We start from the raw sequence: 23,432 nt of genomic DNA, 5'->3' as shown, positions 1-23,432 counted from the left end.
GGGGGGGGGGCTCACCATGAACAGCAATATACACTGTTGATTGTTAATTATAACAGTGAAAATAACAACAGTTACACCCAGAGGTAAAGGTGTTATTGTATCTGCTGTTAGTTTTATCAATAATACTAATGATACTAAAGAGTGTTGTGGTGACAGATCTGGATCTGGATCTGGATCTGGATCTGGATCTAGAGAGAGAGAGAGAGAGAGAGAGAGAGAGAGAGAGAGAGAGAGAGAGAGAGACTGTAGCTCTGCCAACTGTCCTGAATAATCAACATTACAACATTACAGTGTTCATCACCTGATACACACATTCACCTGCTAGAAACACCAGAAATATCTGTGGCAATATAACATTTACAGTGTTTTATCATCATGTCGGGTAGTTACAGTCCAACCATCCCACCTCTCTCCATCTCTCCCCCCAGGCTCCTCCAGCCTCCTCACCCTCCACAGACAGTCTGTCAGCCTGGTGTTGGCCACAGTGCAGCTGTCCACATTCTGGATCTTGTCCAAGGCTTACCAGTTCCTCTCCTCATGGAGCCTCAACAGATTCCTGCTCATCACACAGGGGGACCTCAAGGTAGGTTCCTCACCCAGATCAACCAGAGGACTTTAACAATCACTGGAGGATCCAGACATGACATCACAGGAGTTCATTTGTCCTGACAGAGGCATGAACAGACTTGTGCTGCAGTTTTCACACCTCCCTTCAGATAAAGGATAAAGTTGTTGATGTTATTTGATGTTTTCATTATTATCCTACAAACCTACAGTGTGTTCCTCAGTTGTAGTTTTTAGAACACAGACAACGAGACTCATTTAAAGGTAATTTTATTTTTACTTTAAACTGAAGCACTGTGGCAGGTCAGCTGAAGCAGGGTGGACGCTGAATGTGTGTGGGGGCTGGGGGGGTGTGGCTGGAGCATGAGGGGCAGAGGTGGATTTTGGATGGGGCAGGATTGAATGACGAGGGCTTTCAGGTTGGAGTAGTCAGTGAAGCAGACAGGTGAGGCAGGTGAGACGAACCGGGGCCAGAGAACAGAGACTAGTGGGGGTGTGATTGTGGTGTGACGAGGGGAGCAGAGCTGGGTGAGGCCAGCAGCAGAGGATGGGTGAGTCACAGTAATACGAGTGAGGACTGAACAATGTGGTGGTGACTGGAGTAAACACAGGAGAGTGTTGTCCACATCACCTGATGTTGCCTGGCTTTTCTCTTTATAGCCAGTGATGGTCCTCATCCCCTTCCCCTTGTTGTGCTACAGCTCCCTCTCTGCTTTCTTTTTGTAGTCCTCCTTCGCCGGCTTTAATTTCCTCTTGTGTCATGCCAGTAAAGCCTGTTGAATTGAATTGAATTGAATTGAAAGGTGACAGAGAGAGGGAGTGAATCATTGCCCTGCTTACAGCTCTCTTGAAATCACGTTTCATCCATTTGAAATGGTAAAATCTTCTGGGTTCATTATGAAGCCGTGGCGGGAGTAATCAGACTGTGGCTGAGGACGTCAGTAGAGTAGGCGGTCCTTCAATGTGGCTGATCTCAAATTCGTCTTGGGTCCATTCATGTCTGAACTTAGAGAAGACCGCTTGGGATCAGATCACCTGAGATGGTGTTAATACCAGGTCTGAACAGGATCTTTTCTGTGAAGCCTGATGCGTGTGCTGTGGAGCTCCATCCTGACTGAAGCTAACATGCAAACCCAATGTAATGTAATGAAGTGCCTGCCGGCCTGTCAGTGCAGTCTTTATGAATACAAATGAGCATCAGTGTGATGAAGTGTGTTTGTCTTGTGCTCTTTCTTTGTCTCTGCAGGAGCTCAGAGAGTCGTTAGAGGTGATGGTGCGTCAGACCAGGTCCCTGATGATGACTCCAGACAGTGACTATTACTCATCACTCCTGCTCAGGCAGCAGCTGGAAGCTCTGGACAGGGCGGTGTCTGAGCTGCAGGTGACTGAACACTGTGCTCAGTCCTGTTGTGAGGACGGTGTTCCAGTGTTTAGAATTGTGTGGATTAGAGAAGAACAGTAAGACAAAGGTTCACGTAGCATTACGTCTCTGTAGACCTCAGTAGGAGAAATGAATGTCCTCTGACAGCTGCAGCTTCCTGCAGCAGGAGCAGAGAACTGCATCTCCATTTCTTCTCTCATAGAAATGACATCATGTAAACCAGAGAGTGTAGCTGTGGTCTGATCCTGGTGTCTCTGGTCTGTGTCCCTCAGACCTTCTCCTCTCTGGTGCTGAAGACCTTCTCCAGTGACTGTAAGAGGATGTCAGGGGAGATCTTTGAACAGACCATGCCCTCTTCTGTTCACTGGAAACACAGCCACAGAACAGGTACTGAAATCTGACAGTTATCAGGCCCAAGAGTCATGTTAACCAAATATTTTCCGTCATTTACTAAATTTTTTTGACAATGACAGAAAAATCTTGAGACCATCCGTTTGACAGATTTGAACAGAGTTAGATGGCAGGTTCTGTCAGGCGGATGCACAGACCAGACACAGACAGGAGCATGTCTGAAGTGGAGATGATAATACTAGTCTCCATCACAGTGCACAGGTTCAGCCTTCAGAACAAATTTAAAACAGCCATGAGAAAGTCGTCTGCCTGAGGCAAAGACACAAAACCTAATGACAAGCGCCTCTGCAGCAGTCTGTCTTGACGCACCCAGTTTAAATCCAATGAGGAAGGTTTGAGTTCAAGTCAATTGAGTTCAATTCAATTTCTTGTCAATAGTTTGCTGATATTTTAATTTTATTCATAAAAATGAATTCACCTACTTCCTGTGGTGTTGACATGAAAAGTCACTGTCAGTGTCTCTGTTCATCTTTCCCTCCATGCCCCTGCATAATCTGAATGATTTTTGAAAATTACAATGAAATGCTGTTAAATAGGATTTGTCTCATTATCATTTAAAATTAAAATGAAGCGTAATAATAGATTGTTACAGAATTTTTATGACCTTCATTATGACTCTCCTCATCCTCTTATGCAAATACTAATCAGACCTGGAGTCAGTGAAACCAGACTTCTAACCAACACTCTGACATTTAGAGAAACATCAGCTGATGTGAACCAGGCCTCACAACAAAGATCTCAGAGACTGAGGATGAAGAAGAGATGATGAGCATGAAGCTGAAAGAGTCTCAGAGTTCAGATCTTCATCAGTCCACAGTCACACAGTGAACACGTCACTGTACATGAGTCTGAGGGCTCAGTCTGAAAGCCTGGAGGGTTGACATGTGGATTTAACAATAGTCCTTCAGGAGAGAGCTCCCACTGATCTCAGACCAGATCTTCTGTCATGGTGTAATCTGTCATGGGAGGACGCAGTAGAAACGTCCCGTGACAGGAATCAGCTCAGATACGCAGAACTGGCAGCAGAGGCAAAGAACAGGGTTGTGACCTGATCCTGGGGGGGGGGCTGACGTTAGGTCAGGGGTGGTGGCTCATCACAGCCTGAGGCCCCCTGCAGGGCCCAGCGACAGGTCCCATCCAACATCGCTGAACATGAACTCTGGTTCTCTGGTTCCAGAGAACTTATCACCCAGATTTGATAACGTTTAACTGTGTGTGGTGACTTCTCTGATGGTGCACAGGTTTTCCCAGCAGTCCCAGTGAGTATGCGTCTCTGGCAGCTCAGACTGTGATTGGTCAGGTTTTAGAGGGTGTGGCTCCGTTGTCTGACGACGCCCGTGTCCAGGCTCTGAGTGTAACGATGACAGCTTTCCTGGAGGCGTGGATGGAGCACATCCTGAAGCAGAAGATCAAATTCAGGTATGTTTGTGGTTGTAGCATCGTACACAGCATCCACCACAGTGTTATCCATCTAATGCATGCTCCGTGGAATGGGCTGCCCCTGTAGCTGAAGGGTTACCCGGCTCCATGTCCTTCATTCTGTTATTCTGTGACCAGAGGCTTGTTCTATGAAGCAAGTTCAACAAACCCAGGATAACTTTTAGTTATCTGGCTTAACTGAACCTAACATTGACCATCCTGATAACCTGTACTACGAAGCTGGTTATCAAGTATTAATATGATATGAGAAGAAACACTGATACCTGCAGGTGAATTCAGTTATCGTGACGTCATAAAGTGGAATTCAACAAGGTGAAATGTAAACGATGATCGCATCACTAGAATTTTAAATATATTATATATATTTCAATATAATTTCTATTAAAGTCAGACTAAAGATATGTTGTAAATAAGAACATGAATTATCATTGCGTGTGAGTTTTTCCCTCTTTTGTCTGATGATGAACAAACTGTTATGAACATGTGAAGCAGATCAAACAGTTAAAGTTCATGTCAGACTGTTTCTGCTGCAGAGAGGAGAGAAAGAAAAGAGTCAGTCCGACTGAAATGTTCATTTATAACCATGGAAACAGTGAACAGTGTGTGGATCATTGTTGGTTTGGTTTTGATTTCTCCTCATGTTGTTCTGAGCTGCAGTGATGAAGAAGAGAGTAAAAGCTTCATCACTGTCAGGAATCCTGTCCATTAAAGAGTCTGTGTTCAGGTCAAATGAAGCTACAATAGTTATTATGTAGTTATTTAGTGATAAACTCTCCTCTGTTTGTTAGAGGCTCTGTTTTAAAACCAGAGTGACACATGGAAAGACTCAAACAGCAACACATCCACTGATCTATACAAATATGTACTGATCTTTATTACTGATCACTTTATTGTAAACTCTTTTGTCCCTGTCAGGATCCTGTAGGAATGATGACTGAGTTTTTCCAGTGATTTGATTGGTCAGTAGTTTGATCTGATCCACAGCAGGTTAAGAATTCAGTATTAGTTACCATGGTGATTTAACCTGGTAAGAAGTGTTAAACCTGAAGTTAGCTCGATACCAACCTGCTTCGTAGTACAGATCTGTTGTTCAGTGAGGGTTCAGTGTTGCGCTGTGGTTCCTCCTCAGTGTGCAGGGAGCTCTCCAGCTGAAGCAGGACTTTGACTCTATCAGAGAGCTGATCCAGTCGGACAGGTACGGTCTGTCAGCTGACCTCCACCAGCACCTGCTCAGCCTGCGGTACGTCACCTCCTGCCTTCTAACTGACCTGTGTGTCCTCAGGGATGTTCAAGTGACCTTACAGTAGTTATAGTGTTGGCCTAGTTGTGTCTGTGTGTCTGTGTGTGTGTGTGTGTGTGTGTGTGTGTGTGTGTGTGTGTGTGTGTGTGTGTGTGTGTGTGTGTGTGTGTGTGTTTGTGTGTGTGGTTGGGTCGGTGGTAGGTTCGTCATGAATATTAATGAGCCACATGAAATATCATAATTTGCAACTCTGCTGAACGTATGCAGGGGGAAACACTGTTCATCATAAACTTCACTGTAGTTTCAGGTTAACGACATCAGGGCCAGTTTCACAAAGATCTGTCAGAGTGGTCTGTAGTGTCTATTAGTCAGACTGTTTCAAAATAAAGACTTACTCATTTTAACACAAAAACATTAGACACCTTACCCCCAGACTAACTCAGGTCTAAGACCAATGGGCCTCGTTCACCAATATCTTCTTAAGTATTTTCTTAAATTCTTTAAGTTGTTCTGAAGAAAGTTCTTAAGAAAACTCTGTCAGATTCATGAACGTGTTCTTAAGCTGCAGAATTGCACGCACCTGTATTCTTAGATTGATGAATGCCAATCTCCTCGTAAATTGAAAGTGTGTGCCAGTTGGCTCTAATTAGCATAGGTAAACCCGAAAATGCCCTTTAAAAGGCCATGAGACTGAAAGGTTGTGTGCAAACACAGAAAGAAGTCACAAAGAGATACCATAAGGGAAAGTTGAGAAAATGACAAAACGAAAAATCAAAAGACGGAGCACCGGACTCAAAACGCAAAAGGGACTTTAGTAGTTCTGAAGTGGAGGTACTGCTGCAGGAAATGAGCCGTAAACGAGCAGTTGAGTGTTAATGTAGCATTCATTTATTTTAAGACCATAATGCTTTGTAAAATAACAGAAGTAATTTTTTCGAAATATTAAAAATTGCAAAAATATTATTGTAATTTAAATAACATATTATTATATAACTGTAGAACAGAAGAAAATGCAACACTCAAATATGTGTAAGAGTACTCCTGAGTGTGCGTAGATTCTGTTCTTACCTAAGAACAAATCCCAAATAAGACAACATTGGTGAATGTCAGAATCTTTGTAAAAAGTGCTCAAGTGGGTTTTAATTTCTTCTTAAGAATGGTTGGTTAATGAGGCCCAATGTTACCATGGTAACAATCAATGACACCTGTGCTGACTAATAGCACCAAACAACATAAAACGGGAAAACTTGGCTCATAATTTGTGGTTTGCTGACATTGTTATGGAGAGAGCAAAGAGAAGGGAAAGAGTTTTTAGACACAGCAGAGGTTTTTTTTTCCAAATCAGATTTTTCTTTTTTTTGTTTCACTCTCCACTGAAAGTAAAATGTCCTTATAACTGTTGAATTCTTGCAAGAGACAAACATTTTCTGCTGAGGGTAAACAGAGCTGAGTGGTTGGATTCGGTTCCTCGGTCGGCCATTTTTTTTATTTTGAAAAAAGTCTTAATTTACCCAGAATCAATTGTACCACAGTCCGGCTTAAGATAGTCAAGAACAGTTTAGTTCAAAGCAGTTCAGCTTTGTGCACAGATTAATTTATACTCAGTGTATCTGGAGTCTGACTGTTTGTTATATCTAAGACACAGTCAGTCTGTCTGTGTGAAACCGTCCCCTGACCAGGATCCTGTTCTCATTATTCACATAGATGCTGAACTGTGGATCTTTAAGTGAAACATGAACAAACTTTCAGATCAGTCAGGATACATTTATGTGTCACATTTCAGTATTTTGGGAATAACTTTGGGAAAAATTGGAATTTTAACACCAAAAGTCATTGCACCTCTTTCGGGATCAAGACGCACGTTTTGACGTATATATTACCGGGGTTTTCTCAAAGCTGCGGGACGAGTTACGCGCCAAAATTTGGGAATAATAATGCATTAGGAATGCATTGGAATTTTCTTTAAAAACCCACAAAATTTCACCTTTTTTCTGAGTCACCCAGCTCTCTCATACCTGCACGTAGAAATGTGATTCAAACTATAAAACGGAGGAAAACTTCTGCTCTCTCCAAAACACAGCAACTGTTTTTACATGACATGTAAACTTTTCAAACTATGAGCACTCAAAGGAGGAGTGGAAATCACTTTTTCTTCAAAGTTAGAGTGACAGCGTCAGTTGGCTAGAGTGCGTGAAGCAGTAAAAAATAACCTTTATTTTTATTTTTAACTCGAGCTCACGGCCAAACCGTAAAAAGGAGACAAATAATTCTTTCTGAAAATGTAGACATAGTTGTTGGGATTCATAAAATGTAACTTTGACAGGCAGGGTCTGCACAAAATTTAAACGGGGGTGCCGAGTCCGGCAGCAATACCTGTCTCACTCTCATTGACACCTAATGTAATCGTCTTTTTTTTTCAAAAGAATCTCACTCTGTCTTCGCACTGAGCTTACTCACTCATTTTAAGGAATATCTGAATAAAATAGAGACTGTAAGAAACTTCTGGTTTCAGTGTCTCTCACTGTGTTTTCGGTTTTTGAAAAGAAGTAACGGTTTTCTCGTAATTTGCAATTGTTTTAAGCCATGTAGAAGCCACATTCTGGGCAGATTTTCACATTGCCATGGCAACGGCAGCTCCTGACCTGACCTCTGACAGCCAAGGGCTGCGTGATGTCATCGCTACAGTGACACAGAGAAGATTTTTTACCCTAACCCTAACCCTATCCCGGCAGTAGCCCCCGTGGCACTCAAAATTTCCCTGGAATTTTCTAGTTTTCACTATAATTCTATCGATCAGTAACACATTGACTTAATATATGACTGTTTTGGTCATTGGTCTCAAACACTTTCTGTAATAAAACATCTGTTATCTTACCAGATGGGGTCCATGGTCTAATTTGTCTCAGGTCAGGGGTCCTTGATGTGAAAAAGTTTGAGAACCACTGAGTTAAACAAAAAACAGAAAACATAAAGCACCAGGTGTGCTTCACCGTTGTAATCTTCCCTTCTTTCTGCAGGGTGTTTCAGCAGGTGGACTCAGCAGTGGTGTGTCTGCTCCAGCAGCCTCAGGCCAAACCATACCTGCAGTCCAGAACCTGGGAGCCTTTCACACGCTGCTGTGAGTATCACTCTGGTCTCAGACCCGGAGGCTCAGGGACTGGATCTGTATTTAGAACCTGAAGAAGACTTTAGAAACATGTAAACAGCAGAGTGTGGGTCAAATGTGGCCCAACATCAAAGTCCGGGACATCATATATGACACTCACTGCAGTTGTGCTAGAACCATGAATGAGCCATGACACATTTCATGATTTGGGTACCTACATACTTTAATTGCTTCACACACCAGTGATCACATAGGATACTTAGTGCACACGTCTTAGATATTAGGTGTACATCTCTTATAAATAAAAATATATCACAACAGCTCTGAAAGAACTGATTGGTTTGAAGAAGAAGTCAAACCTGAGGCAGTAACTCTGTGTGTACCTGTGTACTTACTATAATTAATAATGATTATTATGATTATTATTAATGTAGGAGCACTACAGTTGCCACTACATTACTATTGCTGTTACTGCCACTATCAGCCACTATCACTATTATTAAGTTTGCTATCACTGTACATTCTTGTTCTTTTCCTCTGCGCTCTCTCTCTCTCTCTCTCTCTCTCTCTCTCTCTCCAACCCAACCGGTCGAGGCAGATGCTCGAGGTTTCTGCCTCTTTCCTTGCCACTGTTGCCTAGTGCTGCTCTTGGTGGGAATTGTTGGGTCTCTGTAAATAATATTATAAAGAGAAGGTCTAGACCTGCTCTATTTGGAAATTGAGATAACGTATGTTGTGAATTGGCATTATACATAGATAAATTGACTTGACTTGACCTGTTCAGGTCCAGCCGGCAGCAGAGACAGCTCTGATGCAGCGGTGGGGAGCAGTATAACCAACCTGGGCTATGTAGAGGGTGAAGACCTGACTCAGGCTGACCCCTCTGTTATGACCTCTGACCTCCCTCCAGTGGACCCCTCCAACCCCGGAGAGCCCTACCTCGCCCCAAGGTATGTGTTACAGCTTCTACGTGGAGGCAGTGATGGTGTGGAACATTAAAGAACCTCTGAAGGTTCTGTGTTCTTCATGTGTTTTGGGGCCAGTGGAGCTCCCGCAGTAAGAACGGTTCTGTCTGTGTTTGTGCTCTCAGTCTGGCTCTGGGTCCTGTTCAGCAGGAGTGGCTGGACCTGAGGATCCATGGCAGTGCTCGACGCTGGAGGCTGCCGGGACTACAGTGTCTCTCCAAGTCTGAACCCTGAACACACACACACACACACACACACACACACACACACTCTGGTTTAATCCTGTTGTTTGTACTGTACATTTAAGAAACTTTTCAAAGATGTCAAGCTTATTTATTAATATTTGTATCTTTAACAAAATATTTGTTTTACCAGCAAAATTATTTTCATATTCCTGAATAAAATACATTTTTATTCATATATTTCATCATCATAACTTTGTGATAAAATGTTAAATATGTGTATATGGTGCCTTCAACACTGTGCTGTGAGCCAATGGATTCAAGTGGAGTTAAAACAAATTAAATAAATAAACATGAAATGCACCATGATAACAAACAGTGTCTCTGTTCATTCAGATGAATTTAGAGGAACTCTAATCTGAACTGCTCTTTTACTTTTATGAAAAACAAACCTCTTCTTTCCCCTTTCTTATTGGACATCCTCCCCTCAAAAACAGAGGAGGGAAGTATAAATAACCAACTAAAATTAGTTTCTTACTTGTAGAACACAATAGACCTGAGGCAGAAATCGTACTGGAACAAAGTGAGAACCACTGAAGGTATAGTTGAGAGTAATTTGTGTTTTATCAGCTGGGGGCCAGGACTGAACCCAACCGGGGCCCGAGACTATCTGTGTTATTTAGTCTCTCACACAGAGCACAGCCTCAGTCTGGATCCACAATGTTTATTCTTTATTTACTTAAACTCCAGAACGTCACAGACTTTTATTAGAGGCAGGTCTTTATGTCTAACTCCCTCTGTTTGATATGTAGAGTTGGTCATAGTCGTTAGTACGAAGCCTCGTTACCGATGGCTTCTCTCTCTCCCTCCCTCGCTCCTGCTCTCTCTGCTTGGTGTGTCTTATGTTTAGTTATTCCTCTGCCTCCTTTAGTAATAATGATACATGTATTCAAAGTAGTTTATTTGTTGTAATAGAGGGGGGGCTCAGTGTATTGGAAGTGCTCCTCCTCTTCCATGCAGTTCCCGAGCAGCCGGGAAACCAAAGCGACTCAGTGGACTGCCTATAACAAGAGGTGCAGCCCTGAGCCCCCGGTCAGCATCCATACACGGTCCAGACCTGAACCAGGTTTATACCCAGACTGTTTGAAAAACAGTCTCTAAATCTAGAGACAATGAGCTAAGTTTCCAACACTGCAGCTGTAAACACCCCCTTAATAGAACCTGTTTGTACCAGAAACTCCAACTCAGTGACGAGAGACTTGGCTGACCAACGGTGGAAATATGATCAGTCAGTCAGTGACATTCCAGATTATAGTGCTGTCCCTGCTGTTGTGGTCCAGCCAAAAATACAGAATGAACAGCAGAGCCTTGTCTGTAATGCTCCACACTCCAGTCCGGCAGGTGGCGGTAATTCACCTGAAGAAACTGTGGAGGGCGGTATTACGATTCACAGTGAAAAGGCTGCCGGAAATTCATTAGAAGAAGAAGAAGAGGGAAACGTATGAGGAAGAAAAGTATCATAAATATAGTGGTGGTCTACTAAGACCAGATCCAGGATGGAGAGTCCGGAGCTCAGCTTCACTTTGGCCTACGTCGTCTTCTGTCTGTGCTTCGTGTTCACGCCCACCGAGTTCCGCTCGGCCGGTCTGACCGTCCAGAACCTCTTCTCGTCCTGGCTGGGCAGCGAGGACGTGGGCTTCGTCCAGTACCATGTCCGGAGGACCAGTGTCACCGTGCTGGTCCACTCCGCACTGCCTCTAGGTAAAAGCTGACACTTTGACACACGGGGACCGGGATCTGACTAAGTCCATACTCTTCAGTTGAGTTTAGCGGCGTGTGGGAGAGTCCGGTGTTGTGTCAAAATCTGTGTTTCTCGTCACGTCCTGGACGCGGTGATGTGAATCTGACTTGTCCAACACCCTCCAACGTCCAGTCTCAGGTTCGCGGTATGTCCGTCCTCAGATTCGCTCTGACCGGCCTAGCAGCCGGTGATCTGGCTGGGTCTGAGGTCTGGTCCTTCTCAGAGCAGCTCCTGGCTCCTCAGTGAGCTTTGGATCATGTTACATTAAACTTTTCACTTTTGTGAGCAGATGAAAACTTTGACAAGAACCCGGAAGTGTAATGTTGCCATGGTTTCATTGTTTCAGCCTGAGCCTGTATGTGTTTACAGTTTGAAGAGCAGATGTGCAAACAGCTGCTGTCACTGGATCAAACACCAGCCTCTGTTCCATCTCTGTTGCAGCAGAGACCAGAGAACATTAAAGCGTGTTTCATGTCCGTGAGTTCAGAGTTGACTGAGCTGTGACACTGAGGATTTTAAATGTCCTCCATGAGCTGTGTGTCACTGCTGTGACTGCTGATCAGCAGCCAGATGACACCTGCACACACCTGTACCTCTGGCCTCACACAGTACCTGTTTCCCTCTGCCCCCCCCCCCCCCCCCCCCCCTGACAGTTTCAACCTCTGGACAAGAGTCAAACCTTTCACAGGTAAAACTCACCCTAACTCCACTGACTCTGGACTTTATGAAAGTTTTTACTTTTATAGTTTACATCAAAATTTTACATGATTTTAGCTAAGGCTGCATGATATGCAAAAAATAATAATATTGCGATAATTTTTGCAGATATTGAGATTTCAGTTGGAATTATTTTTTTTCCCATTTCACGGAGGCTGTTTAAAGCGGCTCCAGACTCTCTCCTGTACACAGTCACTGTTTTATTCACCACGTTTATCAGTTGTCATAGTAACTTAATCTGTAATGCTTCCATACAGCAGACTGAAAGGATGCTGTACTGTGTCATTTATCAAACTGGCTGACAGCTGCACTCCTCATCCCTGACAACTGACAGGTGTGAGGGAAACATGATAATCTGATGGAGTGGATGTGTCTGTTGTTGTCAATCTGACATTTGAGCAAGAGAGAAGACCCGGCGAGGACTGTGACTGTCTTTTGAAATTATGTTTTTGGGCATTTTTTTGCTTTTATTCAGACAGTATAGTGAGAGATAGACAGTAAATTCAGGGGGAGAGAGAGGGGATGACATTCAGCAAAGGGCCGTGGGTCGGACTCAAACCCATGGCCGCTGCGGTTAGGACTAAGCCTATCTGGTATGCGCTCCACCAGGTGTGCCACCGAGTCGGCCCGAGGATTGACTGTTGAAGTTATTGATGTTGGATAAACACAGTATTTAGGAAATGTCTGGATAAAGCGTGTTCCAGTGAAAGAGTCCAGCAGGGCGTGTTGGGTAACTGTCTGTTGTGGTGTATCTTTGCCAAAAGTGTGTTGACTGGCGGTGATAAGAGAGGAGGTCTTGTCTGTAATATTCAGAACACTTTGTACATTTGACGTGAGAACTTGTGGTTAAACTGCTTCACCTGTTGGGCTGAGACTTCATATATTCATATCATATTAGAGGTGCTGCTACACTATCATCTTTTAAATCTAAACTAAAACCTTCCTTTTTAGCTGTGCTGTCCAGTCGTCTTGTTTGCTGGTCTTAATTTACCATCTTATTTTACTTTTATATGTATTATTTTTATTGGACTATTTCTTATTTTATGAATTTAGTTTTAATTTACATCTTTTTTACTGATTGATTGTTTGTCTTAATTATTTTATTTTCTTAATGGTTTTCATATCATTTATGTGTTTGTTTTAATCCGTGTCTAATGTTTGATCTTTACACTGTCCACATAGTTTCCTGATAAATCATGCTTTGTGCAGCTCATTGTATTTCCACCTGGAATGTAATGTGCTGTATAAATAAAATTTTGCTTGCTTGCTAAGTGAAGAGAGGTTTTCCCCTCACACAGGTTTCACTGGGTTATTGGTGTAGTGTTTTTTTTTTTTTTTTTTACAATAACTTCATTTGAAGTGTTTTCTGCTCGTCTCTCACAGCCTGTTTTCAAAAGAACGGAACAACACACACTCTGAATTGAGAGCGGGTCAGGTTTCTCAGCACATGGTCCTGGACTTTAGTGTAATAAACCTCGCAGATGAATAATATAGATAAAGAAGTAGCAGGCCACTGTTTACTGTGAGTGGACGGCACTTTATTTAGAGCTGCAGCTACAGATTATTTTTTATTATTGATTAATCTTCTACTTATTTTCTCAATTGTGCAATTCATCTTTATGTCTACAAAAATATCAGATACTAGTGAACAAGACTCGGTGTCATTAAACCCAAAGATTCTGTTTCTATCTGAGCAGGAAGCAGCGAGTCTTTATCATTTTGCTTAAAATGACACGTTTTCTATTGTAACTATGGCTGCAGATTTTTATTATTGTCTGTAATTTGACTGGTCGGTTAATCAACTAATCATTGCAGCTCACAGAGCAACATCAAACATACAGAATTGATATAATTGGCCATGCTGCACCTCCTGCACAGCTGACCTGGTGTGGAGGTAAAGAGCTGAGTGTGCTCAGGTACAGAGAAGACCACAGTGGATGTTTATGTGTGGGTCAGGGTTGGGGGTGTGGAGTGTGGGGGAGATCTGCCTCTGATGGGGTCACTGGCTGCTGTGGTTCATGTCTGTGTTGTTCATCTCTCCAGGTTACTACATGGGGATGTGTATTGCTGCTCCAGAGAAGAAGCTGGGCTACGTTCACCAGGTCAGCCTGTCTCCCTCTGTCCGTCTGTGCATCAATGAACACACAGTCTAGAAACCTGATACACACACACCACACTCCATAACAGCTGTTTAACATCCCACAATTCAGAGCAGCTCCACGCTGTAATGATGTGATTAATGAGTTTTAATGTGGAGCTGCACAGAGATGGCCGTGTGCAGGAGATGAGATTCAGTAAAGGAGAAAACAGAGATCATCCCTCACTACTACACTGGGCTCAGTGTAAGAGTCCTGGGAAATCCTGACTACTCCCAAACATGTTTTTTCTTAGTTTTCAAGTACAAAAACAGTTTGTCTCCAAACGGTTCTTCACTTCAGGTGAATTCTTAAATAATCCTCTTGTTTTAAAAACACTTAACCTGCTGCTGGTAGAGGATGAGCAGCTACGTCACATTATTTAGAAAAAACTTCCCAAATCCACGAAGTAAGAGATGAAAAACTATGGGAGAGTGACTCTGAGGTGACGCACACAGGCCCTGTTCACACCTGTTCAGGTATCAACATCCATCTCAGGTGATCTGATCACATTTGAGATCCGGTCACTCGGACCACATTCATTTTCTGAAACACCGACTACTCTACTGACTACCTCTGCTACAGTCTGATTGGTCCCAACACAGTTTATAATGAACAGAAATATTTTACAATTTCAAATGGATAAAACTTTATTTCACTGTTTCAGTTTATTTTCACTTTATTCATTGTATGAGTGTAGTGGGTGTGAGGTTTATCCTTGACTTGCCCATCACCTTCCCTGTGATGTGAACAGTTTTGGAGAGTATGTTTCTGCTCTTTACACTCAGGGTGCTAAACCAAGCTGTTATGTTAAATGATGAGATGTTTTATCAGCTTTTTATGTCTTCAGTCACTTTTAGTTTAAGCGTTTATGGGGACTGATCATGTGCTTTCAGCTTTATTTTCCCTGTAAAGACTTCCTCTCATGTTCATGTTCAGCTCCATGTTGTGCAGAGTCAGTGAGGAGCACCAGTTACTGGTCTGAACCTCAGTAGTGATTGGGGGACGCTGATTGAAGTCAGTATTATGTAATAAATATTCTGACACCAACGAAAAATGTTCCAGATGTTCACATCAGTAGGATTTTAAAAAATAAGTAAATAAATATAAGAACATGAAAAATCTTGGAACTGATCCCCATTGTTTTTATTCTAAACGGGGCCCCTTCAGGGAGGTCTCCCACACAGATGTCATTGCAAATTGCCCATTGGTTGTTTCAGGGGGAGAGAGGTGCATTTTGAGACATTGCTGTAAAGTTTGTCAACGCTCAGTGGAGCCCCACGGCAGTTGCCTGCCTTGCTTGTTCACAAGATGCATCTCTGCTGAACCTAAACCTGTTTCATTTGTGTCAGCGAATTAGCAAACCTCCCAAACAGAAAGCTACAGTACAGTTAACTGCTCTGGTGAAATAAGACAGTTTCACTTCACCAGGTTTTATCAGTTGTGACTGAACTGAAAAAATCTGAGTGATGCCACTAAGTCAGCCCCCGCTGCTGTAAAAGAAATGACAGGCTGTCAGTGCACAATGGACATATGTGAGTCTTCTGATGAGTAAATACACAGAAATACTTTGTAAATAATGATTAAAAATATTTAGTTATTGATTTATTTTTTCAAAATGATTTATAATTCAGTCTAAACAGAAGTGAGGGACCTTGTGATGAGTATTTATTTTATCAGTCGTCCTGCGTGTCCTTGTCTGTGGACGTCCTCCCCTCTGTCCGTGAGCAGCAGTTACTGAGTGATGATGATCTACACGTCTCACCTGTGATGTCACGCCATGTCTCCCCAGGTGAGCGACAGCTGGAGAGCGTTTCTGCTCCTATCCCTCTGCCTCCAGCTGATCAGCTGGACACTCGTCATCTACTGGTCCCGCCATCACTGGCACAACCATCCAATCAGCCGGGCCCTGCAGGCCCATGTACAGCCCCCTCACTCCGGCTGGGGCTCTGTGGCAGTCAGTGTCAACACTGAGTTCAGACGCATAGATAAGTTTGCTACAGGGGCCCCAGGAGCCAGAGTCATCATCACTGACAGCTGGGTGTTAAAGGTGGGTGAAAGACTCGGTGGGCCACCTACGGCCCAACACTGTCATATAGTTCATATACAAAGGTACAAACACACGCATAGACAATGAAACAATAAAAGAAAAGACAATGACAAACCAAAAGATAAATGTAAAAAAATCAAATTTTACATGTTTCAAAGCCACAGTTTGTGTTATATGCAGCATATTATATTAATTCAACAGTTTTAAAGTCTGAAAAGCTTTTCTGTTTTTAACAGCAGATGAAGTTTTGCTATATTGTTTAAATTCATTAACAAAGAGCAGGAAAGTCGGCTTGGTTCTTGACCTCGCTTTCTTCTGAATATGGAATTTTCCAAAAATAATAAAAAGTTGTATTAGATACAACATGTTGCTTTAATCTTACCTTGACATCAAACAACTATTTCAATATTCACTTTTAGTTTTTTCTTTAGAAAACTGTCCACATCCCTCCAGAACATTCTTGTAAACGTACAGTGGGAGTGGATGGGAAATTCTTTCTTTTTCTCCACCACAGAAATCACACTTGTAATCAATATTCAGTTTGAATTTTTCTAACATGTTTAACTGGATAAATTCTGTCATATCTTGAAGACACCTAACAATTGTTATTGATACAGTATTTATAAGAGATTCTCCGTGCTTTTACACACTGTATATCACTAAATAGGTTAGACCAAACACATTGAGATGATGGGACAGTAACATAACTGAGAGTATTCCTCATATTTTTCTGAGAGCGCTTCTCTTTCAGGATATTAGTTTCACCTATATAAATATTTCCCACCCAAACTTCAAAATTATTGCAGCCCCAGAGTTTCCTGACAGTAACAGGAAACCTTCTGTATCATCGAAAACAATGGCATGCTCCTTTGGTTTTAGTGGTATTCATAACACTGTCCTTGAGTTACTTTATTTGACCTGTTGGTCATATTAAAATGCAGTTCCTATTGTGAGCACTAGGGGTCACTAACTTTAAGGGTGTGTCAGATACCAGAATGAGTCTCCTGAGGGAGATGCTGTGTTCTGGCCCTGACAGGTGGAGGTGAGTGGTCTCCCTGGTGTGGTCTCTGACCTCTGACCTCTGACCTCTGACCTCTGAATCAGAGGAGAAAACGGTCTTGTGTTCCTATCTCTGTGGGAAATTACCTCCAGTTTCCCAAATGTAAAACATACTGACCACCAATAACATTAATTATATAACAAGAACACCGGTCAAGATGTGGGATATCAAACAGTAACTGAACAGTCAGTCATTGTTTTGGATGTGGGAGAAACGTGCAAATGTAAAGTCCTGAGCCACTTTGACAAGGCCAGACCACTGAGTCAGACCACTTATTGACATTGGTCCAGACAAACCATGAACCTGTGCATCATTGATGAGAGAGGACAAGGCTAAACCATCTGCTCTGAACAGACAGAACCTGCTGTGGTTCAAGTCTGTGACACATTTGTTTTCAAATCTGATCAGATCTTCATCTAAGTTGCAATAATGAACAGTCTATTTTAACTAATGACACTCTGTGATTGTGTTGTTCTAGTTCAAACATTCACAGTGTATCTGAAACAGTGAGGGAAGCCCTCCACTAATGACATGAACAGAGGTTGACTGGAGTCAGGAGTTATCAGACCTGGAGTCAGTCAGTAAAACCAGACTGGAGGTTTGGGTTAGACTTAGCAGCTCTGATCAGCAGCTACTGGAGGAGCTGGTTTCAGGTTATTGGAGCCAAAGGAGGTTCAACCAGTTATTAAATCCAGGGTTCACTGACTGTTTCCACCAGAGCTGATAATGTTTAATCGTTGTGTTCAATAAAAACACAAAGATTAGGATTGTTTGTGTGATATCAGCAAGATACTGAGTTTGTCTGTTTGTGACGCAGATGAAGATTGGATCAGATTGACCAGGTCATTCAGAGGTTCACTGACCTTTTTATTTCCTCTGTACATTATGTATGTGACCAAACATTTTCTCTAATGACACTGAACCACAGCAGACTGTGGTCCAAGATGGCTGACAGTCACCTCAGTGATGTCCTTCACCTTCCACCTGACCTGACAGCAGCTCTTCAGGCCCACTATCACTGTTCCCACTGGGACTGGGAATATTTACTGCCCAGTGAAATTTCACAGTGATTAAATCCTCTTAGGGCAGATCCAGTGGGAAACTCAATCATTAAGATAGTCTGTTCAATTAAGGCTCATGACCCAGGACTGAAAATGTTTTTATCTATTGTGCCCCTGACATAAAAAGTTTCCTCTGAATTTGTTGTTGATCACCTGGAAACTGTAGAGACAGTACAGAGACAGTCTGTCACTGAGTGTATAACCAAGACCCCAGTAACAGGTCTGAGCTGTGAAGCAGTTTTGGTGTAGTGGTCCCAGTTAGTCCCACGTCTGGAGAGAATGACCCCCCCATAGAACAGCTCATAATGCCTTCTTCAACTGACTCAGACCCTACCTCAACTTAAAGTTATAATCTGTAACGTTTTTACATTAAAATGTCTAAAAACAACTAGACCTATGATCTATATGTTGTTGAGTTGTGTTTTTACATTATCACAAATGTTTCCATCAATTCTCAAACCAGAGAAATCTGTGATTTTAATCATTTGTTTCATTTGGTCGCCTGTCAATGACATCATATCCTCTATGATCATGTGTCAGTGTGTTTGTCTGACAGAAGCTCAACATTGACTTTTATCTAGTTTTAAGCCACATACACTTTTTCCACCTTGGTGGTTTTCAGCTCTATATTTGAAGCAGATGAAGGATTTTAGTCGTCGGACGTCTGGATCTGAAGTTATCAGAGAAACAAGCTGAGGAAATGTTAGACAGCTCAGCTCCCAGCTGCTGGAGACGTCCTGTCTTGTGTCACTGAAGAGCGTCACTGAATCTCTGAGTTTTAAATGTGAAACTGCTTTAGTCAGTGTTTTAATGGTTAGAATCACCGGGTCTGTTTGATTTCCTGAACCACTGACACTGAAGGAATCCAAACTGGGAGGAGCTTAAGGTAACGGTGATGAAGACAACAACTCCCATGATCCCACACTATTTCATGACATCAACCAACATGGTCTTTTGTTATTGTTCAGAGTCCAATACAATACAATTTATTCTTTCACAAGAATAAATTGTATTGTATTGTGAGAGTAAAGTGAGATCAGATCCAGATCTGAACTGAAGACAGAGTGCCTGTGCACCATCATATATAGTTAATCCTCCTTCTTAGGTGGGCTCTCCACCTATTTTCTAAAGCGAACCTATCAACACCATGGGAACAGTGGTGTCCAGGTTGTAGTAGTGATGCCAGGTGTCCAGACGTCTCCTCTCTATCCCCCACCTGGGCCACAGCTGCTCTCTAACACCAATGCTCCCAGGGCCTTCAGACCAGGTTCCATTCTATAACAAACTTACTTCAGCAAAGGCTGGTTCACATACAAATCGAACCTCAGTTGTGAATATGGCTGTTTCATTGGATATATAAGTTTCACATTCAACATGTTTATAATGTATATCATATTTTAGTTCAAATTTACAATAGCAACTTCAGACTAGAACCAGTCTGTGGAAAGTCTCCAGCAGTGCCAGAGTCAGAGCCATTTTTTGCATTTATTGCAAATTATAATTTCCCAAATCTGATTTATTGAACGGATGTAAATCCCTCTAACTTATGATCTGAGTTGAAATATTAAGTTATTATTTTTGTATTTATCATTGGATCTATTATCTATTGGGATTAATCAGATGATGATCAGCTGTGACAGAAGGAAGGTCAAACATGGGAAACGTGTGGGAGACAGTGAATCAGAGATGTTAGAGATGTTATTTAGTTTGAAGAAAAAATAAATCAGCCACGTGAAGGCAACAGACTGAGCGAGTGAAGCGTTGTGACTGTTTAATATGTGAGTTAGCAAGTGGAGCTCTGTGAAGATCACACAGATTAAAAGAAGTAAAAGGAACAGGTCACCACACCTGGTACTCCAGGTACGAGGAGAACAACGTTCAAAGGAAGGGAAGTCCAGTTAAAGCTGCACTGGTCACTGTGCTCAGTTCAGATGACTAATTTAATGTTGAAGAAGATGCTTTAAACTGATAAACCCACATAGAATTATCTCCAACTCCACCGAATATTGACTGGACTGTCAGCTAAACTAAACTGATTCATCAGGTGGACATGAGTCAAAATTAATGCTAATGTAGCTTTGCTGTGTTTACAGTGTGTCTTGCTGTCCCCACGTGGACAAAAAACGAATAAGTGCAGCTTCAAGGCTTCATAATGAGTCCTTGGCTGCAGTAGAAAAGTCTTTTTTTCTTAGGAAGCTTCAAACTGAGTGAAATGAGCTGAAGTCTCTGAGCAGCAGCATGATCACAGCTGGCTCACTTCTCTAAATGATGAGGAAAGGAGCTTCAATGCTTCCTATCTTATCTCCTTGAACTGATGGAAATCCTTGTCTGATCGACTCAAGCCCAAATCCATAGATATAGATTTATTCTCTTTAAATTCAGTCAGGAGTCATGAAGAATAAGCAGATTGAATTTATAGTTAACAATGTCATCATCATAACTAAATACCACAGTCTATACATAAATGTCATTTCACTAAATCCACTCCCATTGTGTAAAGCACTAAAAAGGAATTTTCTCTAGTTAACAATTGTATAGAAATGTCAAAAGTGCCTATGACAGGAAATATAATTTATTCTGATCTCTTGCTCAGTTCCTTATTTTTATTTAATTATTATTTCAATGGCTCAACTTTCTCTATCTGTATTTTTCTGTCATGTCATCTTATTTCAACCCTGTTTGTTTTGTTTTGTTGTTAGTGAAGGAGGATTTATCCTCCATGTGTTATAAATAAAGTTAGTTTAAAAAAAAAAAAGTTTAGTGTCAGTGCAGTCAGATTCTCTTCCTAAGTCCTAATGAACTCTCCGTCACATCTTTGACCTCATGATGTTTTCTTTGAGGTGGAGGAGAAGTGGTTACAGAGGAGATCATTTAGACTGTTCGACCTCAGCCCTTGTTCTGCTGACAGTAAAAACACACTGGAAACTGTTCAGTCCCACCTGTGGCACATGGTTATGAACCACTGTCAGGAATCATGCTACATTCTGAATGAATGAAAAGCTCCGACACACACAGTGAGGTGCAGATCAGTATGAGCTTCAGTGCAAGTGTTGTGTCAGTTTCTCTTGTCTTCATCATCATCATGGTCCCGTTCACCATGTTGTCATTTTGAAGTTTTACATTCATCCACATGTCTGACCCCTCTGTCTGTCTCCAGGTGACCACCTATCACGTCCACATGGCCTTACAGAATGATTGTCATGTGACAGTGACAGAGTCCAGGCAGCACCAGCTGAGTCCAGACTCGGCCTCCCCTGCACAGATCCTGACCCTGAGAGTGGAGAGCATCAACCCAGCTGTCAGACCCTTTTATATCAGGTGTGTTCTTACAGACTCAAGACCTAATCTGGTCGTGGTCTGTCGAGACAAAACAACATATGTCATGTCAGAAAAAAACAAGTCCCCTTTCCACTGTTTGCAGGCTGCACTCTACAGAGTACGCAGAGCTCAGGGAGAAGCTCCACGCTCCCATCAGAAACTCTGCCAACGTGGTGATCCACCAAACCATTAGTGAGCTTTTCCTGGAGACATTCAGAGCTCAGGTGGACCTCAACCAGCCATACACACTCCCTAGTGGACAGGTACATGTGCTGACGAGCTCATAAAGTCCCCAAATCACTGAGAATGTGAAATGAATGTGAGGACATTGTCTCTCCATCCACAGGAGATCGAGCCCTGTATTGGCTGCATGCAGGTCCCAGCAAGCACCAAGCTGGTTAGACTCTGCCACACAGAAGGTGAGCAACTGTGTGTGTGTGTGTGTGTGTGTGTGTGTGTGTGTGTGTGTGTGTGTGTGTGTGTGTGTATGTGTGTGACAGTGTCTCTGTGTGTGTTACAGGAGCTGATATCGAGTCAGATTGCCAGGAGTGTTTCTGCAGACCCATGTGGTGTTTGTCCTGTTTGGGTCGATGGTTCGCTAGCCGCCAAGACCAGCAAAGACCCGAGACCTGGCTGTCCAGCAGAGTCCCCTGCCCCACCTGTAGAGCCAGATTCTGTATACTGGATGTCTGTGTGGTTCGCTGAGAACACACACAAACTGAGTTTTTCCTCTGGAAATAAAGTGGAGCTGTGTTTTTACACAACAGAGAAGTGGACTGGACTGATCTGAGCTCAGTGATGTACCTGCTTTTTCTCTGCTTTCAATAAGGAGCGATCATGTAGAGGAAGAATATATAACATCTGGTTTGACTCTCAGCATGGTGTAAAGTGCAATGGTTTTTGGGATATATATTTGTTTGATGTCTGATAAGAGGATTTGTTTGTTTACTTAGTGATAATGTTGATTTTATATTTAAAATTAATTTTCTTTGTATGAACTCTCTTTAATATTTCCAGTAACGCTCAACATGTAAGAGTGTCCTCCAGCCGTGTAGTTGGAAAAGAAAATATGAAGCAAAGTGAAATCAAAAACAACCAAATGGACAAAAATCTGCAGCTTAGAAAAGCTACAGTACAAAGGCAGTTTAGTCAATGTCAGCTTCATTATTCATTTACACACGAGGACAGTGGAAGAAATTGTGCTTTTCTTTTCTTAATGATGCATATTAAAAATATAACATTGATATATTCATATCATGACCAGTGTTATATAATGTGAAGGTGCGTGCTCTTAAATCTGACTCCTCTATTCTTCGTCAGTAGGAGTGAGAGTCCAGGATCATTATTGACTTTTTATCACACAGTCCAACTGATTCTTTTAGTCTCTTGATAAGTTCAGTTTCCTCCCACAGGTCACCAGAGGTCTGTACTACAAAGCAAGTTCAACAAACCCAGGATAACTTTTAGTTATCTGGGTTAACTGAACCTACATTGACCATCCTGATAACCTGTACTACGAAGCTGGTTATCAGCTGGCTCAGTTAACTCTGAGTTCACCTGTCCAGGTACGAGCTGGTTCATGTGAAAGAGGCAGAGTTGTTCATTATAAGCAACATCGTCTGAACCATGAATAAAGTATTAATATGATATGAGAAGAAACACTGATACCTGCAGGTGAATTCAGTTATAGTGACGTCATAAAGTGGAATTCAACAAGGTGAAATGTAAACGATGATCGCATCACTAGAATTTTCAAAAATCTATTTCTAAATATAATTTCTATTAAAGTCAGACTAAAGATATGTTGTAAATAAGAACATGAATTATCATTGCGTGTGAGTTTTTCCCTCTTTTGTCTGATGATGAACAAACTGTTATGAACATGTGAAGCAGATCAAACAGTTAAAGTTCATGTCAGACTGTTTCTGCTGCAGAGAGGAGAGAAAGAAAAGAGTCAGTCCGACTGAAATGTTCATTTATAACCATGGAAACAGTGAACAG

The 23,432-nt window shown here is 42.1% G+C and overlaps 2 protein-coding genes across 2 annotated transcripts in view; both read left to right on the top strand.

Annotated features, from left to right (window-relative positions):
- The window catches only part of ccdc142 (coiled-coil domain containing 142), a 21,382-nt gene extending 11,952 nt beyond the window's left edge, over positions 1-9,430 (top strand). The window contains exons 8-15 of the mRNA XM_022757101.1: positions 429-583; positions 1,811-1,945; positions 2,218-2,332; positions 3,598-3,775; positions 4,926-5,036; positions 8,054-8,154; positions 8,927-9,092; positions 9,233-9,430. Coding sequence (XP_022612822.1) covers positions 429-583; positions 1,811-1,945; positions 2,218-2,332; positions 3,598-3,775; positions 4,926-5,036; positions 8,054-8,154; positions 8,927-9,092; positions 9,233-9,341 — 1,070 coding nt within the window. The 3' untranslated portion in view covers positions 9,342-9,430. The remainder of the gene's footprint in view (positions 1-428; positions 584-1,810; positions 1,946-2,217; positions 2,333-3,597; positions 3,776-4,925; positions 5,037-8,053; positions 8,155-8,926; positions 9,093-9,232) is intronic.
- Positions 9,431-10,714: 1,284 nt separating this feature from the next.
- On the top strand, positions 10,715-22,307 carry tmem129 (transmembrane protein 129). Its single transcript, XM_022757140.1, has 7 exons — positions 10,715-11,050; positions 13,851-13,909; positions 15,735-15,992; positions 21,271-21,431; positions 21,535-21,694; positions 21,778-21,850; positions 21,952-22,307. The coding sequence occupies exons 1-7, from the start codon at positions 10,846-10,848 to the stop codon at positions 22,134-22,136; spliced, it is 1,101 nt and encodes a 366-aa protein (XP_022612861.1). The 5' UTR covers positions 10,715-10,845; the 3' UTR covers positions 22,137-22,307.
- Positions 22,308-23,432: the final 1,125 nt, after the last annotated feature.

The sequence above is a fragment of the Seriola dumerili genome, unplaced genomic scaffold, assembly GCF_002260705.1.
Source record: "Seriola dumerili isolate Sdu_G_001 unplaced genomic scaffold, Sdu_1.0 BDQW01000264.1, whole genome shotgun sequence".
In the NCBI taxonomy this organism is placed as follows: domain Eukaryota; kingdom Metazoa; phylum Chordata; class Actinopteri; order Carangiformes; family Carangidae; genus Seriola; species Seriola dumerili.
Note: the sequence above shows the minus strand (reverse complement) of the source record. Positions and strands in the feature narration are given on the sequence as shown.

What these genes read in the sequence shown, in the direction of transcription:
- tmem129 (XM_022757140.1), top strand. Translation starts at nt 10,846, where the DNA reads ATGGAGAGTCCGGAGCTCAGCTTCACTTTGGCCTACGTCGTCTTCTGT. An exon ending in GTCAGACCCTTTTATATCAG is followed by an intron (nt 21,432 to 21,534) that starts GTGTGTTCTTAC and finishes CACTGTTTGCAG; the next exon opens with GCTGCACTCTACAGAGTACG. An exon ending in ACACACTCCCTAGTGGACAG is followed by an intron (nt 21,695 to 21,777) that starts GTACATGTGCTG and finishes CTCCATCCACAG; the next exon opens with GAGATCGAGCCCTGTATTGG.